We start from the raw sequence: 19,377 nt of genomic DNA, 5'->3' as shown, positions 1-19,377 counted from the left end.
ACTACCATGACTGCCAGTTCACAACAGCAGGGGTGATTGGGGGTTCGGCTGCCACATCCCAGAAAAAGTGTGTACCAACTTGTCAGCGGTGACCGGCCGTTTGCTCCAGGTGTGCGGCACTCTGGTGACAGGTGGGAAGTTGTGCAACACCTTTCGCGCACTACCCTCAATTTTTTAAAGCCAGCCCCATAAGTAGACACAATAAGGGACAGAGAGTGATTGATCGAATTTCAAGAGTATTAAGAATAGTGGAAAAAGGAAAAAATGTTGTAATGGGGGACCCTTTAGCAGACATCAAGAAAGTAACGAATACAGCAAGTACACTGGCCCAAGAGGACAAAGAGAATGGCCCCACAGAGGGATCAACTGGCAGTACAGAGGTGATGACCAATAAGTGTTGAGGCAAAAGACCCTTAAAGGATCCCCCCCAATGTAATATGAGCACCTTGTCACTCAAACTCCAGAATGATAAGCATAGTTAATACGACGGTGGACCATATAAGTGAGAAAGCTAGGATATAATGAACACTATAAGGCAATCAAACATATCCGAGAACCAGAGCACACAGATCACCCGCTGCAATTTGAGGAAGCGCATCCAATAAAACACGAACTAGAGTCAGAGTTGACTAACGATGTAGGAAAAGGGGACCTAAAACATAGCCGGAAACAGATGAGGAAGGGAAGAAAGAGGAAGAAGGACATAACGGACTATTTACAAACAGGGAGTGCAAGACCCAGCACAAAAAGTTCAGCCCACAGTGAAATATCCCAACTACGGTCTCCAAAAGTGGACCACAAATTGAGCCAATCAGTCACATCGAACACAGGGGGCATGGAATCAGAGCAAAAAGGGGTTGAAGGCAATCTTCCCGAATCCACCATTAAAGCATCAGATGACAACACTAAGACCGCAAGCAGCAGCATCCCGGTCACTTCAACTAACAATAGGCATGCATACCCAGTCTCTACAACAAAAATAATTCCCACTGTTATGGAAGACTGTAGTGCAAGCTGACTCTCCAAATTCTCACCCCCAACAGGGCCAGGCCACCCAGTCTAAATCCCCAATCACCAACCAGCCACAATTTAAAAACCGTCCTATTCTGCTCACCCCTGAAAACAAGTCCAGAGGCCGTGGGGACATCCTCAATGGAGGGAATATTCTATGATTACTTCAATCAATCAGTAGCTTGGCAGACATAAGCCCACACGACCTGGAAAAATTGTTTAAAATCTTCAAAGAACTCTCAAGTCATGAAGTAACAAAGGCAACTTTGTCCTCAGACGAAACAGCGAGGAGAATTACGGACGAAGAGTTCCAATTAAAGGCCTGGGGAATTAACCCTTTCCGTGCTCATGACGGAACCACTCCGTCATGAGCCACGGGTGGGCTGTGTTCATGACGGAGTGGTTCCGTCATGCTGCGGCAGTTGGCGGCCGCTCCGCCCACGCGGCGCTAATTCCCCGCCTGTGCGGGTGATTAGCGCAGTGGGCGGAGACGTGACGGAACCACTCCGTCATGAGCACAGCTCACCCGTGACTCGTGATGGAGTGGTTCCGTCACGAGCACAGCGCCACCGCAACTGCCCCCAAACCCCCCCAGCGCCGCGGCGGAATTCCTGCCGTGGCGAAGGGGTTAAAATACAGCTCTATCAAAAGCCGGATCCCTTGCTACCAATCAGACACGAGCAAGCAACCCCATGTATTTCATCACTGGGTAAGCAGACTCAATCCGTGCTTAAAGGGGCATACAGTATGGACACAATGCTGATAGATTCAAAAGATTGGAGCCTAGCAACCAGACCGGAAGACTGGACCTAGCTATCCAGGACAATAAACCAACATGGCAAGAGCACTTGACTCAGAAAAAAACAACGTCCAGTAGGCGAACACCAGCTACGACTGCTCCTGGAATATAAACGGATTAGGAAACAAAACAATGGACAGAGAGCTTTTGGTTTACTTCCAAAGCTTCGACCTCATTCTATCACAAGAGACATGGCTAGACAAATCTATTCATTTACTTGGCTTCAAAACACCTCATTTGCCAGCAGTAAAAGGTGCCAAATTCGGGCACCTGAAGGGCGGACTAACAATCTATTTGTCAATTAAGAGCATAACGGCGACCAAGGATGTAGATACTATCACAACTTCTACAAATGCAATAAAAGCTCTCAGAGTGGACATAGGAGATGGCAACCAAAAACAACAAAGTTAAAGGAGTCAAACTCGTGGGATCTGAAATAACAAGATTGCTCTCAGAAGAACCAACGTCTAACTTTCTGCTGACAGATGACTTTAACATGCATCTATTAGGGCCTTGAAGAAGGGATGAACTACTGGAGGAACAATTTATAGTCTGGAAGAACCTCTGCCAGGAAGAGAGCAAATGGACGAGTCAATAAAGACTAAATAGGAACTTCATAAGGGATATGGAACACCGGAGCTTTGTGGCATTCAATGGACGTTTTCTGGGAGACCAACCCCCGGCGGCCACATTTCACAATGCTGCTGCCAGTATGCTAATAGATTACACCTGTGTGACCCTACCACTTATCAGCAAGATTGCAGGCTTTCTGATAGGGACACAAGACCAAAGTGACCATCTACCACAGGAAATTACTATGAACATATTTAGCGTGATACTAGCCCAGCCTGTGGAGCATCCAGACTCCATATACACAGTGAACTTTAGGAGGATAAAATGTAAAACCAATCAACAAGAAAAACTGCAGGTTTCAGCAAAAGCACTTTGGGACAACCAGGAGGAGGCAAACACAAATGTGATTACACGCTGGGAATGTTTTAACAAAACATTAGGAGAAATGCACACAGCAAGGGACGGGCCCCACTCAACATCAAGGGAAACTCTTCAAAAATGGATTTCCCAACAATCACCACACAACCAACATAATCGCCTCTCCATCTCCAGTGACCTTAACTTAAGGGAACTCAAGAAAGCAATAAAAACAAAGCATTACGTAGGCTTCGAAGAACGGGACCAGATCCCACCATTCAGAAGGAGCCAGTGCAATTAAAAGCTAACAAGAAAACGGTAATCTGGCAAGCTGAAAAGGAATCGAATGGTAAGCTGTGAGCCAAGCTACTGTATGACTCAAAGACTAACAACAGCGCAAGATTCTGGCACACAATAAATAGCTTTGATAATCCAAACATACAAGGAGTCAACTCACACCTAACGGAAGAAGCCTGGGCACCTCAACTTCTGCAACATTTCAACTCAGAACAGGAAGGTTTTAGGATTGGGAAACCTAGTCCCAGCTATACTCCTGGAGTAACATTGCCCAATCAAGCCAATCCATCAGTAAATGATTCTGTCTCATTTTTAACCAACGAGATCATGAACAGGATTGCTAAAGGCAAGCAGGAGGGCGCACCAGGCCCTAACGGGATTTCTCCGAATCTATTACGGACTTCTGCAAGAGCATGGGAACTACAACAAACATACTTGCCTTGTCTCTATTAATAGATGCTTTCAAAGCAGTAAAACTCCCACTTTTTATGTGCTATATCAACCAGTCATCAGCTTTTAACAACATAGACAGGAATAAACTTTGGGCCAAACTCGATAAAAGGAATATACCATCTGCTCTCTTAAACCAGCTGATACTCTTACACACTGATACGTGGGTTCAAGTGAAGCAAGGAGATGGCAACTCCCTGTCCAGGAAAATATTAACCAAACAGGGGTGTGTGTTGGCCCGACGCTGTTCAATCTGTATATGGCTGATTTATCAACAGAATTGGACAATTGCAAATCACATGCCCCAAGGATGGGAGAGCTTTTACTCTCCAATTTACTGTACACAGGTGATCATGTTCTGATTAGCCAAACCCCCATCAGAATTCAACATCTGCTAGACGCAACCAACAGCTATTCTGCTAACAATGGTCTGAACGTCAACCTAGATAAATCCAAGGTAATGCAACTAAACTCAAAAAAGATCATATCCAGTCACCGTTGGCATTTGGCCGGCAAAACAATCGAAGTAGTCGAGGAATACAAGTACCTGGGGGGGATAATAGATAACAAAGGCATGTTGAAAACACAAAAAGAAGTCAACTCAATCACAGTAGCTTTAAAAACCATCAAACATATAACTGCCGGTCCAAGCCTCACGCCACTGCTCCAGGTTCCAATAGCAAAGCTTATCCCAATTATTACTTAGGGGAGTGAGTGCCTGAAGGGAAGAGATGCAGAAATCTTGGACAGCACAGTCTCAAAATCAGTAAGAATGAGATTTAATCTACCTAAATATGCCTCGCCCGCCCAAATTAGGTTGGAATTTGGTCTGCAGATCCAAAAAAATCGCTTGCAAGGGTGCCTATGTCAAGAGCTGAAAGGGCTGACCGTGGAACGCTGAATGCTTACTTATGAAATGAAATACACCTAAAGAAGGAATGTGCAGCCATGTCCTATCCGACACCTTTGATAAATCGTTTAGGCCTTGCGGACCTTTGGGGGGTCTCAGGGATGCACAATAGCTGCAAACAACTTGTAAATAAGACAGAGAAAAGGCTGTCTATGGTGGAAGACAAAGCAGAGCTCAAAGAAAGGGCCTACGGATGGTTCGTCCTGCAGAGCTACACCAAGCCCTCCCCACAATCCTATTTAGGCACTGGATTCACTAGGAGAACGAAAGAAAAATGTCTTCATTTTCAAATGGGCATTCTACCAACTCTGTTGCACCTCCCTCCCTGGAAACTATCATTGACACTGACTACCTGCCGCCTATGTGGGAAAGCGGAAGAAAATGTCTTACACCTACTGTGCGTCTACGGGAAACTGCAATTTGAACGCTGAATGCTACTGAAGCCCATTTTTAAACTCAAGGGGATAAGATCCTGTAGGCAAACAGTGAAGGCATATGTTGGAGGTGGAGATGTTCAGCTGTTGTGTCGTTTTATACGATTCATGGAGGCGGTAACGGAAAAAATTCGAAGAACAAGCAATAGTTTTCCTCATTGTAACCAAAAGAGCCCCACAGTGTTGCTGCTATGGCAACAACAAGAAATTAGGCAGCAAGCCCTATCCATTTCAATCCATTCAGTGAGCCACACATCTTTTGCCTGGAACCCATCATACAGACCCTACAAAACTGGATACCTCCCCACTCCATCATCTGGATCCCCTCAGTTTTATGTTTCTCACACTTGGGCTTTGATCCATTCACATGGAACATCAGAACGATCTGGACCCGGCACCAAAAGCTTGTAGTACAATGGATACCAGTAAAACACCATTTCGGATGTCTAGAGATCAATCATCTATACTGCTTCCTTCTCTTTCTTTAGAGTGACAAGTTTTGACTTTTACACCACTGAATTATGTCTCTTTGTACCCGATCACTCTTTATACTCATTTTTTAGGTAAATACACAATTGTAAAATGTAATATCTCATTGCAATGGTTTTATTTAACCATGCAAATAAAGTTATCCATCATCATCTTACAATGCACTATGCACTTTATGTGCCAGCAACGGCACTCACTTTAAAAATGTCTAAAACTAAGAATTGAGTTTATGTTTACCTCGCTGCTCCTTGCACATTGAACCAACTCTTAGATTATGCATTTTTTTGCTGCCATGTAAGATTGAAATCTGTGTGTGACAATTCTAGTTAGCGAATGCACCCAGGGTTTTAGTTAACTAGTCCAGTGTTTATATTGCTCATTTATCAACAGCCTAATTTTGCACATCTAGTTAACTTCAGCCAAAAATGTTATGGCCATCTCAAGATTATAGACTGCGCTTTTATACTCTCTAGATAACAATTATTGCATACTGCTCTGACTATCTTGACACAAGGAATTAATATTTTATATGTTGACCAAGCTCTTTTTTAATTATGAAACTTGCTGTACCATGTTTTTATTACGTCACAATTGTTAAGGTTTTTATTAACTAAACAATAAAATCTAATCTAACCTAATCCTATATCTGGCTTCACTCTGTCACTTCTGGGGCAGTACAGAGACAGAGCCGGTTGGAGCCACCTAGGAGCATGCAGGAGCATTGCTTGAAAACTTTTCCTGGTCCAGTGTAGTGCCTAGAGAGTATTCTAAGGAAATACATTTGATTGAGTGTGGGACTGAGAGATCTCCTTGTGAATACACATGACCTGCAAACGAAGACCTCCGGCGCAAATCATTTGTAGCAGGTAAACACACACAAATAATAGGAAACCATGCACTTTTGGACTAGGACACATATGACATGACAAGTAAGCTCTATCAGAAATGGGTGATTCAAAGTCGAAAAAAGGTTACCTCAAACACATAGAAAGACTTTGGGTTTGGGAGAGACAGACTGGGGCAAGGATCAATGAAACACTCTTTAAGGTAAGAGGAGGTCATGTATAACCATTGCACACACAGTTTTGAGAAAGGTTGAAACTGCAGATCAACCCATTTATGCCCACACCGTTTGCAGAATCCTCAATGTGCAAACCGCAATCTGCATGGCAAACGTGAAAACACGAAGGTTTGGGTAAGTTTAAAGAGCAAACCACACCAAAGATGCACCAACACAGAAACTCCCAGACCAGCACACAGCAGTCTGTCTTCAGTGATGCCAATTATTGCATTGATAAGAAACCATGTATAAACAAACAGTGCACAATGGAAAAACAGCAAACAACATAAAACATACACACATTCCTAAAAAATCTACTGATGTTTGCTCTCGAGCCAAAGACGTTTGCTTTAGAATAAAACACTTACAACATAGATATCTCTCAGTTCATACTGCTTTCCTTTCCGCCTTCCACACCGATGACAATAAATGCCCTTCTGGATAATAGGTAGTGCGCTCGTTCTTTGGGAAAAGTTAAGAAGTTCAAAAGTTAAGCTCAATAATATATAAAACAGATCGATTTGTTAAATGCATTGTTGTTTGCAAATTCTTCTACTTGCCTATTTTTTCCAAATTGTCTATATTCATAAACAGTTAGTGACCCGTCATATGAAAAAAAGAATCCAATGAGCTCTTTACATGCATCACGTCCATTCCTGCAAAAAGTTAAATGGTATTATTACTATGTTTTCTTATTTACAAGCTTAATGTTTGATATAAGACCTTATAAGAGGTACGATTTACTGATTTCAATACTTGCATAACATCTGTTCAAGGCAAATGACAAAAGAATAAAAGGTTAATGCATTACAAACAGGCGTAAGACAAGTGCCTGTGCTGCCCTCAAGTATAACGCATCTAAATGCAGCCAGAAAATGCACTTGAAATCAAAACTGTCCTCTGACTGAATGATAATTAATCACTGAAGGAAACAAAAGTTACTTATCTGTTACCTAATATTTTGTGTTGTATTTGAGCAGAACTCATGTTTTGTTCTAAAATGTTCATTTGGAATGAGTCTCTATAGGTCTTCTTAAAATATTGATTAGATTAGTGTTAGAAATGGGATTTCTGGTTGGCTAGGGCATGCGCCGAAGCCAGGAAGAAACCACCACTCTAGTCAGGGCAAGGGAGTCACACGCTGAAGATAACCCCTGCTCACCCCCTTGGTAGCTTGGCACAAGCAGTCAGGCTTATCCCAGAGGCAATGTGTAAAGCGATTGTGCAACACACACACAGCAACAACACACTAGGCACACCACAAAAAGGAACTCCACACAAGGTTATATAAAAATAGCCTTTGTATTATCATAAACACAGTAGAAACATAATCACACATTTACACTGTGCCAACTGGCACTAGGCAATATCTACAGGGTATTATATACAGGACATGGCCATTCGGGCCACTGTCAGAACCATCAGATTGCAGGTAGTAAATATAAGACACAGCCAGTAATTACTGGTACAATAATGATCTAAGCATTATCACATTCACATTAGACACCATCCTAAAGAACAAGTTACTTACCTTCGGTAACGCTTTTTCTGGTGGATACAGTATCTGCCTGTGGATTCCTCACCTTATGAATATCCCCTGCGCCAGCATTCCACGGAAATGTTTCCTAGCTCTCCGCGCCGAGGTAGTCTCAGCGTCATGGCTCCCCACGCGGCTCCGAATGACGTCACCGGAGCCATAAGAAGACCACGTCGGCGTGATGACATCAGTTCCACCCAGTTTTTCCGTGCCACCGAGGCAAAACGGGCGGACCGACCATAGAGACAATGCATACAAAGTACACAGTATTCACACAAATAGACACAGTGTAAAGTGAAAAAGGAAAGCAAACATTTCCTATAAGTTCACATTTCAATTAAATTAACCATGGACAAATAGAGGTAATAAAATCTTGAGAACACAAAAACATCAAATAACCAATATCTCATCTTTTAAGGTATAAAAGGGTGGACAACGGGGAGGTGGGTGATTCAGTGAGGAATCCACAGGCGGATACTGTATCCACCAGAAAAAGCGTTACCGAAGGTAAGTAACTTGTTCTTCTGATGGATGCATCTGCCTGTGGATTCCTCACCTTATGAATAGAATCCCACAGCAGTCCCACTCCCGGAGGAGGGTGTCCACCCTTTTATACCAAAAAGTCCTGCAAAACAGAACGCGCAAAATGGCCGTCCCTCCTCACTTCGGAATCTAAGCAGTAATGCTTAGGGAAAGTGTGGAGGGAGGCCCAAGTTGCGGCCTTACAGATGTCCAATACAGGAACAGCCCTGGACAAAGCAGAAGTACACGACTTAGCCCTGGATAAAGTGCGCCTGTGCACTGCCTTGCCCTTCATACGACCAGCATATCCAACAACGAGCTGATCATCCTGCCGGAAGTCTTTTGTTCTATCCAAATTGAAGCTAATCGCCCTCTTTGGATCCAAACGATGAAGTCTCTCCTCCTCCTTGGAACGGTGAGGGGGAGGATAGAAAGTAGGGAGGGTAATGGACTGTCCTAGATGGAAGGGAGTTACCACCTTAGGCAGAAAAGCAGCCCTGGTCCTGAGTACCATCCTTTCGGCATGTATGGTCAGAAAAGGAGGCTTTGAACTCAAAGCCTGGAGCTCGCCCTCCTAGCCGAAGTGATAGCAACTAGAAAGACCGTTTTAAAAGTCAGAAGTCTCAATGGACAACCATGCATAGGTTCAAAAGTAGAACCCATTAAAAAAGTCAACACTAGATTTCAATCCCACTGGGGCATTATAATTACATGTTAGTAAGCCCCTTAATGAACCTTAAGACATTTGGAGACTTAAAAAGAAAAGGGTGATAGGGCAAACAAAGAAATGCAGACAAAGCCAACAAATATCCTTTAACAGTGGCTACAGCACAACCCTGCTGAGCCAACTGAAGAGAAAAACAAAGAACATCAGAAAGATGCGCTTTCAGAGGATCAACATATTTCTCTCCATACCATCTAACAAATTTCGACCACCTGTAGGAGTGTCGCCTGGCCAATAAAATATCCTCCACCACGTCAGGCGGGAGAGAAAAAGAATTCAGGTTGCCCCGTTCAATCTCCACGCATGAAGGTGCAGGCTCTGGAGGTGGGGGTGTAGAACCTGCCCCTCCATCTGAGAGAGGAGGTCTGCCCTGAGAGTGAGACAGAGCGGAGGGTGCGACGAGAGGTGAAGATCTGTGTACCACACCCTTCTTGGCCAATCCGTGGCGATCAATATAACTTGGGCCCGGTCTTGGTGAATCTTCCTCAGAACCAGAGGAATCAAGGGTATGGGAGGAAACGCGTAAAGGAATTGTGAGCTCCAACTCAACCGAAACACGTCCCACAACGCTCCCTGCGCCGGAAACTGGAGACTGCAGAATGACGGGCAGTGTGCGTTCTCGAAAGTGGCAAACAGGTCCACCCGAGAAGAACCCCACGTCCGAAAGATGTGTCGGACTACCTCTGGATGAAGCCTCCACTCGTGGTCGGCGGAGAACTGCCAACTGAGACTGTCCACACCAACGTTCAACACCCCGGCCAGATGATTTCCCATCAAGCAAATCCGATGGTCCTGAGCCCAGGACAAGAGCCGCAAGATCTCTCTGCAGAGACGGTATGACCCTACTCCTCCCTGCTTTTTGACATACCACATCGCGGCAGTGTTGTCCATCAGGACTTGAACCGACTGACCGCGAATGGAAGGGAGAAAGGCCTTCAGCGCCAAACGTATAGCCCGCAATTCCAGAAGATTGATATGAGACAATCTTTCCTCTGGAGACCAAAGACCCTTGATCTCCAGATCCCCCAGATGAGCACCCCACCCTAGGGTAGAGGCATCCGTTATCACTGTGGTCACAGACGGAGGAAGATGAAAGGGCTTTCCTTGAGTCAGATTGCCCTCCACGCTCCACCAAGACAGATCTGCTGCAGCTTCTCTGGAGATCCTGACTGACTCCCTGAGATCTCCGTTGTGTTGACACCACTGCCTGCGGAGGCACCACTGGAGTGCCCTCATGTGCCAGCGTGCATGCCTGACCAACAGAATGCAGGAAGCGAACAGACCTAGCAGGCGAAGGACCTTCAGAACTGGAACACCCGCTACAGTGAAAAACAAGGGAATCATTTCCTGAATGTCGAGAATCCTTTGCGGAGGAGGGAATGCTTGACACAGTGGTATCCAATACTGCCACTATGAACAGGTTGCGCTGAGAGGGCACCAGGTGAGACTTGGGTGCATTTATCGAAAAACCCAATTTGTACAACAGCTGGGTTGTAACTTGCAGATGATGAAGCACCATCTCTGGCGACTCCGCTTTCAGAAGCCAGTCGTACATGTAGGGGAAAACAGGAATCCCCGCTCTCCTGAGATGGGCAGCCACCACTGCCATCACCTTGGTGAAGACTCGAGGTGCGGTAGTAAGACCAAATGGAAGGACCGCAAACTGGTAGTGTTGCGACCCAACCGTAAAACAGATACTTCCTGTTCGACTTGAGAATGGGGATGTGAAAATAAGCATCCTGCAAGTCGATGGACACCATCCAGTTCTCCTGTTGCAGCGCCTGAAGTACCTGCGCTAGGGTGAGCATCTTGAATCTCTCCTGTTTGAGAAACAGATGCAAGATTCTGAGGTCCAGGATGGGACGTAACCTGCCATCCTTCTTGGGATCAGGAAATACTGGGAGTAGCACCCCTGACCCCTTTCCTGCTTGGGAACCGCCTCTATCACACCCTTTTGTAACAGGGTAAGAACCTCCTGCTGAAGGAGAAGCAAATGGTCCTCCGTGCAAAACCCCTGGCAAGGAGGGTAAGGAGGAGGGAATTCCCTGAAGGGAAGGGCGTACCCATTTTCTAAAAGATCTAAAACCCAAAGGTCTGAAGTGATTAACTTCCACTCCTGTAGAAAATGGGTAAGTCAACCTCCCACAGGACCCACATGATCCAGGATAGCGGATCTAGGGCTGTAGGGCTGCTTTCCTGCATTACCAGGGGGAATGGGGAGGTAGAGGAGGAGGAGGAAGAGGGATGACGTCCGGCTCCACGAAGGCGACCTCTGCCTTTACCCCTGTAGCTCTTAGACAAGGGGTTCTGCTGCTGCTGAGGCTGTCTGGATCCACGAAAGGAAGATCTCCCAAAGCCACGGTATCTTTTATATCCATGCACTCTTGAATGAGTCTGCAGACACAAAGACCTCGCCGTTTCCTTACTGTCCTTAAATCTCTGCAGGGCAGAGTCTGCCTTTTCACCAAAAAGCTTGGAACCATCAAATGGTAAATCAATAAGAGCAGCCTGCACATCAGGAGAGAATCCAGAAGATTGCAACCATGCATGCCTCCATGTCGCAATAGATGAGCCCATAATTCTAGCAACAGAGTCCGCTGTATCCAGAACAGACTGGATAACTTGGCGAGCAGCCGCTTGAGCATCCACCAACACCTCATTTAAATTACCCTTGTCCTCCTCAGACAACTTAGGGAGAATTTGTTTCGCAGAGTCCATTAAAGCATGAATGTACCTGCCCAAAAGACAAGTGGCGTTGGTAGATTTTAAAGCCATATTGGCCGAAGAAAAGACTTTCTTCGCAGATTGCTCCAACTTCTTAGAATCTCTAGCTGCAGGAGCCTGCGAAAACACCCCTGATGACTGCTTTCTAGCAAGAAGCCTGCACCACCAGACTTTCAGGGGAAGGGTGAGAGGAAAGAAAAACCGGATCCCCAGGAGCAGGTCTATACCTTCTTGAGACTGTTCTCGAAAATGCAGGAGCTGAAAGAGGATTGTGCCACACCTCAAGAATTGGCTCAGTCAGAGCATCATTAAATGGTATAAGCGGCTCAACAACCGAAGATGGAGAGTGAAGAACTTCAGTGAGAAGATTAGACTTATACTCCGCCAAAGGAAGCTGTAAGTCCAAACGTTCCGCAGCCTTCCTAATAACTGTATGGTATGGAGCAACATCCTTAGAAGGGGAAGCCTTTTGAGAAACAAAGTCCCACTCAGGGGAGGTGTCAAGGCCACTTGCCTCACACAAGTTCTCAAACACATCCTCTGTATCATACACCTCACCTTCCTCCCTCTCTTCAGCCTGGTACTGCTCCTCTTCCACTAACCTCTGCGCCTCGCTCCTTGAACGCATCTTTGGATGCGGCATCAGCGGCGTCACACGTGGCGTCGACGGCTCTGGGAGCGGCGTCGAAGGTGGATCAGTTCGAATCCGAGAGGCTTCACAGGATGGAGCCGGGGACTGACCATACGGCGTCGACATCCTCGGGGCTGGAAAAGACCAGGACGACGTCGCTGGCATAAAGGGGGCCTGTGGATACTGATGAGGCACACCCAGAGTATATGCCAAGGGACCCATGGGACCCGAAGGTGCATCAGAGGGGTACGATGCTCTGGTGAACACACCATACATGGCATTAAGGAAATGCGACGGATCAGAACCTGGCGTCGGAAACTGAGGATACGAACCCAGTTCCGGATCCGAACGAGGTACCTCTGGAGTCGGCGCTGCTGGAGTCACAGGAGGAACAGCTGGAGCCGAAGGATCCTCATCATCAGCCGGATTCGTCAGTGAGAATCCCGGTGTCGTAGCCTGCTCTGGGGTCCCCTTATAGGAAGGAGATCGAGCCGGAGTCACCTGAGGAGACTCTGAAGGTGAAGGGGAAACAAAGTCCTTCTCTCAACGCCGAGGAGCAGGAGAAGGGGACCTCGACTCCACCGGCTTCGATGACCAACGTCGGGAAGAATGTCTCATCTTCTTCTTATGCTTCCTCTTGGAGTCGCGTGACGTTGAAGACCTGAACTTTGACCTTTTTTGACCCCTTTTTTCTTTTCTTGCCTTGGCCACGTAAAGTTTGGCTTCTTATTCCTTTAACGCCTTTGGATTCATCTTCCTGCACGAAGAGCATCCCTCGACGTCATGGTCTGAAGACAAACACCAGAGGCCATCCTCATGCGGGTCAGTAATTGACATATGTTTACCGCATTCTCTGCATGGCTTAAAGCCTGACTTCCTTTGAGCAGACATGACCAAAGAAGAAAACTATACAATCCAAAATACAAAGTATCAAGACGAAGTAGGAGAGTCCAAGAAAAAAAACATTAGCGCCGATAGCGCGGAAAAAAGTGAACTGACGTCATCACGTCAACGTGGTCTTCTTATGGCTTCGGTGACGTCATGCGGAGCCGCGTGCGTAGGGATGCCGCTGAGACGACCTCGTCGGCGCGGAGAGCTAGGAAAAATTTCCGTGGAATGCTGGCGCAGGGGATATTCATAAGGTGAGGAATCCACAGGCAGATGTATCCATCAGAAATATCATAGAATGACATTAGGCATAACCACATTAGGCCCAAACCTCATTAGCATAAACACATTACGTATTATGTCTCACCAGCATAAACACATTTTGCAATAAATCACATTAGGCATAGGTACAATGTACATAAATCAGGAGGGCACCACAGTACACTGACCAGGTGCAAACCTCCTCTCAGGGCCTTGTGCCCTCCTGGCACACACAGGTACCAAAATCTGACCCCAGGCCAACAAGCCTTTCACCGGGGCACAATGCCCTATGTCCAGACAGTCAGGGCTCTAAGGGGGACCTCTCAAAGGGCATCCTGGCTGCCTCAGCAGGACACACACAATGTGCACATGCGCTGGGGCATGGGATACACTCACCCCCTCTTGACCTCAAAGAACTGGCCCCCAAACGTTCCAAACGTTGTGAGGAAGAACCGGGGCACGGGTCCCTCTGTGCCTTTGGCGCGACCACGGGGAAAGGCACCGACAATGTGTCTCGACACCCCCCCCCCACCAAGCTCTTGACTTAGCCTCACTCACAGGGGCTCTTCCGGATTCCTTCGGTCTGCACCCACCGATCCCCGGGCACTGACAATGTGCCCCACCAGGTCACGCTTTTGGGACCTCTCTCAGGCTTTGCCCGGTCTCAGGTTGAAGACAGGACACGGCGGTAGTGGGACACGGAGCGCAGTCTCCCTTGGTGAGTCCCCTCCGCCTCTTCACCTTGGACTGGACCCCAGTCCTCTGCACGATGCGGGGCCTCCACGGGCACCCGGGGGCCCCACCTTCTTTCAGGCACGAGCTGCCTGGCTTCTTCCCGGGCCAATCTCGGCTTCCCTTCGGCAATTGCGGGGTGGGCTCCCGCTTGGCCTCGGTGAGACTCCGACACTTCTTGGCCAATATGCGGGGCTCCCACCGGCACACGGGAGCCCCGCCCACAGTCAGGCAGCCTGCCCGGCTTCCGGGTCGCGCTGGCGATCGCGGCGGCTCCTGCTTCTCTTAGGGATCTTCAAAGTGCGAGGTGGGCTCCCGCCGGTAATACACAACCATGCGGGGTGGGCACCCGCTCCTTTAGACTGCAGATACGCAGGGTGGGCTCCCGCCTCCCAATAAAAGCATAAAGCGGGGTGGGCACCCGCTCTGAAGGCACCACAATGCGGGGTGGGCACCCGCCTTTAAAATAAAAGGCATTAAGCGGGGTAGGCTCCAGCTCGGTTTTGCAAAATGCGGGGGAATCCCCACGACGGGATTCCCTCTAAAAGGGGCTGCAGCTCTGCGAAGCCCATGCTCCTCTCAGCAGGAGGAAAGCAGGGCGCTCTCAAAGCGCTTAAAGTCCCAAAAGTCCTTCAGAGGGGAAGGAGGCAAAGCTGGGCCCAGGCAGGCCAGCACACAGGGGCCCTCCAGCAGGGAGCCAGACCCTTGTGGCGGTTCCTCCTGGAGCCCCGCAGCAGCAGGCCCCCTCAGCAGAGGAACAAGCACAACATTTCATGGGGTCACAGCCCCTATATCTATATGTCATCTTGGCTTCGTCTGCCCTGGCACAGGGCTTGGGGGAAATCAGCCAAAACTGGTTCAGGGGGAATTGGAGCACTCTGTTTACCAGGCTCCTCTTCCCCTTTGTCAGGTGGGGGCTCGCCATCAGACACACCACTGGGGGGCGGAGCCAGCATTGTACAGCCTAGGCACAGACCTATTCAGGGACAGGGGTTTACTCCTCCCACTACTCCAAATGCAGATGTCCCATTCAGCCTAGTGCTGACTCACCCTGCCCCTCTTTGAGCCACACACACCTCACCAGCCCCTGTCACTCAAAAGCCAGACATGCAATTCACATCAGGCAGGCAGACACATAGCACACAAACGCCAACTTCTAAAAGTGGCATTTCTAAAATAGTTATAATAAATCTGCGCACACCATTGAGTAGCATTTATTATCACTATTCCAAACATACCAAACTTGACCACGCTGCTCCTCTCATATCAGGAATTACCACTGAAACACTTATCAGGGAATCCCCAATGCATTCCTATGGGAGGGCAGCCCCACAGTAGTGAGAAACCAAAATGGCTGTTTGTCACTACCAGGACATGTCACACACTTAAGGTACATGTCCTATCTTTTACCTACAATGCACCCTGCCCATAGGGCTAGCTAGGGGCTACCTTAGGGGTGACTGACATGCAGTAAAAGGGGGGTCACAGACATGACACACACTTTAGGTGCCACGTCACAGCGGCAGTAACACTGCGTGCACAGGCCCTGCAATGGCAGAGGCCTGAGATACGTTTGAAAGGCTTCTTTGGTGGGTGGCGCAATCAGCGCTGCAAGCCCACCAGTAGCATTTAATTTACCAGCCCTGGGTATATGTGATACTACTTTACAAGGGACTAACAGGTAAATTAAATATGCCAAACAGGTGTAGACCAATCTTACTATATGTAACACAGAGAGCACAGGCACTTTACACTGGATAGCAGTGCTAAAGTGCCCAGAGTCCTAAAACCACCAACACCATGTCAGAGAAAAGGCTAGGAGAAAAGCAAACATGTTAGGGATGACCCTGCAAAAAGGACCAAGTCCAACAATTAGGTTTCCAGATCTTTCATTCCCCTGCCATAAACACGTAACACTCCCACCAAATGCACTGCTCTCCTTTACATATCTGCTTTACTAAGTAATGGTTCTTATATTGCTGATGTCCCTCTGTGATAATGTTAAACTATCCTTATCTATGTGTTATATGTTCTTAATAGGCTTACTCTCCCCGAGCCTTATTAGGCTCCAGGGACCCCATACCCCGGGGCCGTGCGTTTTTGTAAAAAGGGGAGGTGTGCAGTACAGCCCCCCTCCTTGAGCCTTCATAGGCCTTGGGGGCCTCATCCCCTGTGGTGCCCCTCTCCTTGAGTCTATTATTGCCCTAGGACCCCATCCCCCTGGGCCTCCAATAATAATAGGTGGGTGCCCCGGTGTACGCCCAGGGCAACCACAAAATCCCATGTTGGGGGCTGTGGCGCCAGCTGGCTCCACGCAGGGTGCAGGAGCCGGTATTGCTCACCACACAGAGGGAGCCACTACCAAATACTGTGTCCCAGTGGTGGGCTACCTGGGACACACAGTGTCCTGGCCACGGGGAATGGGGTCCATGGGGCCTATAAAGGCCGGGGAGGGGGGGCGCATGGCCCCCCCTCCTTGTTAATCAAAGTTATGCTCTGGGGAATGGGGTCCCCAGGGTCTAAGGAGGGTCAGGGAGGAGTGCCGAGCAGGGATGGGGTCCACAGGGCCTTCACAGGACCAGGGGGAGGGGAGAGCAACCCCCCTCATGATTTTAACAAAATCGACCCCTGTGTAAAAGATACCTGGGGACACCATTGGGCACCTGGGAAGCACCCCTCTCCACTCAAATATACCTAGCCCCGGTGGACGGGGTCCCCAAGGGCCTAAATGGGCTAGGGAGAGGGGCCCCACTGATGCAGCCTCTGCCCATATATGTACATTAAAAAATGGTGGCTAAAGTTATTAGTGAATGAAATTGACCTTCCATTTATCTTTGCTCCTGCCCCCCCCCAACGAATCTACTAAAAACCGGACATTGTTTCAAACTTAAGCGAGCTGGTGGTTGACCCTTCTCTGCCTCGTTTATGGTCTGACCACTTAGCCATTCCCTATCAGGTCCCCTTGCACAAAGCTCTCACTAACCCTATCTCTGGGCAGGGGTTTAGGTAAAGGAAATGGGCCAAGGCTACTTCATCTAGTTTTATTAATGGCTTGGTCACAAATCCTCCTAAACTCGACAATTGTGTCACTACTGCTAATGTAGCAAAAACCAAAGGAAATGATGGACGGAGTGTTGAACATTGCAAGCACTCACCCCCAGTCAACTGATGTGGGTTTAATCCATCACTGTTCTTTAGCCCACTCTGCCACCCCAGTTCAGACATGGCCATATGCATACACTTATTTCACTTTATAGGCTATGATTATTCTCACTGGGCTTTATTTTCACTTTTTTCACCACCTCTAATTCTCCTTGTGCCTGAAAACTAAAATGTTTATGATATAACAGTGATTTGTACAATAAATTGTTTTTTTCTTTCGAAGTAAATAAGGACTCCAGACTAACTAAGTTGGTTGTCTTGGCTTGGTGATTAAATCAGTTGGGAGTATAATAATTTTGACTCCAAAATTGCTAATTAATTCGTGTGAATAAGTTCCTTGTGGACACTGTTCTTACTTAAAATGAATTGTCAGCATATTTAGCTCTGGGACTTTGATCAGGCTAGTAAGGCTATATACCATTCAGCCTTAAGATCTTATCGTAGTTGCATTAGGCATGTGCAATGGGAATTGTATGCTACGAAATTGAACTGGCTCAAAACTCTTCTAGAGAGATTTTTTCTATTGTCAAGACTTTGTCCTTGATAGATTGAGTTTCGCCTGCTATTCCCTCTTCGGAGTATAGCTGCAACACCCCCCCTGAATATTTCTCTGACAAAGAAGCAGCCATTCTTCTTTCCCAGAAGCCGTTAGAAATGCCCCCTGCCTATATATATATAAAACTTTTTTTATAATACAAGGGGCAGAAAAAACCGGAACAAATAATAATCAATCCTGTTATCTGTTAGAAAACAAGTTAACATAAACATGCAGCAATGCAAATCAAGAAAACTTTGCACAAAATTATATGTTGATGTATATATATTTTCAATTACTTTTGTCAGTAAAAAAGATATTATTACAGTCACAATATGTTAATTCTTATGGTCACAATATCACAGCTAGAAAAATGCATACGAAATGCATAACAATTATTAAAATCATAAACATAAATGAATTATAACCTCTTATACTGTAGGTGACTGGTACCTACAGATTATTCATTAATGTCCATGATCCACATGTTTCAATTTAATTGATTTGCCTTGGGTCCAAAATGTGATTCAAAAATGAGGATAAAATAATATTTAAAAAACTCTTTAGAAAAAAAGGAGACACTGGTTTGTGTGAACAGCATTTCTGATTACCATTTAGTATGTATAAATTTGTAATAATAACTAGCCGTCCAGATAACTTCAAGATCCCTAATGGAGCTTGGGACCCGTACCGTAAAATAATACTGTCAAAACCCTCTCACTAATTGGGTTTCTTACATAAATGTACTTTATCACAGTGCTCCTTATATATATATTATTCATAGACACCGGAGGTCTCTAATCAGATAATTGTAAGTATCAAGTAGCCCAATGGCCAATGGTTGTTACAATTAAAAAATGTAGAGTTAAAATGTACAGATACTCAAAACTCTCTAATTTCATTTCTTACCTTTCGTCTTAGGACGCTCCACACGTTATTCGTTTGTCCTGAAGAAGGTGATGAAAAATTCATCTTTCACCAACAGTTTTGAATAAAGTTTTAAATATTGAAATGTGGATTTTTTATACAAATTGTGATAATTAGATCTGATGGTCAAGGTTATTATCAATGAATATCAACAATATAAATATGCACATTTTATAATTTATTTATGTTTATGATTTTAATAATTCTTATGCATTTCTTATGTATTTTTCTGAGCTGTGATAGTGTGACCATAAGAACCAACTTATTGTGCCTGTAATTAATATCTTTTTTAATGACAAAAAAATTACAAATATATATAGAGATTGGTGGTCAGCACCACTTGGATCTTTTCCA

The 19,377-nt window shown here is 46.3% G+C and overlaps 1 protein-coding gene across 3 annotated transcripts in view; it reads right to left on the bottom strand.

Annotated features, from left to right (window-relative positions):
* Window positions 1–19,377, bottom strand: part of CAPS2 (calcyphosine 2) — an 825,864-nt gene that overhangs the window by 368,177 nt on the left and 438,310 nt on the right. For all 3 annotated transcript variants that reach the window (XM_085653843.1, XM_085653845.1, XM_085653844.1), the window contains 2 exons: window positions 6,941–7,036; window positions 6,749–6,842 (listed from right to left, as the gene is read on the bottom strand). In XM_085653843.1, the coding sequence (XP_085509969.1) occupies window positions 6,749–6,842; window positions 6,941–7,036 (190 nt within the window). The remainder of the gene's footprint in view (window positions 1–6,748; window positions 6,843–6,940; window positions 7,037–19,377) is intronic.

This window comes from Triturus cristatus, chromosome 4_1 (assembly GCF_964204655.1).
Source record: "Triturus cristatus chromosome 4_1, aTriCri1.1, whole genome shotgun sequence".
In the NCBI taxonomy this organism is placed as follows: domain Eukaryota; kingdom Metazoa; phylum Chordata; class Amphibia; order Caudata; family Salamandridae; genus Triturus; species Triturus cristatus.
The sequence above is the reverse complement of the archived record's forward strand: the minus strand, read 5'-3'. Positions and strand labels throughout refer to the sequence as shown.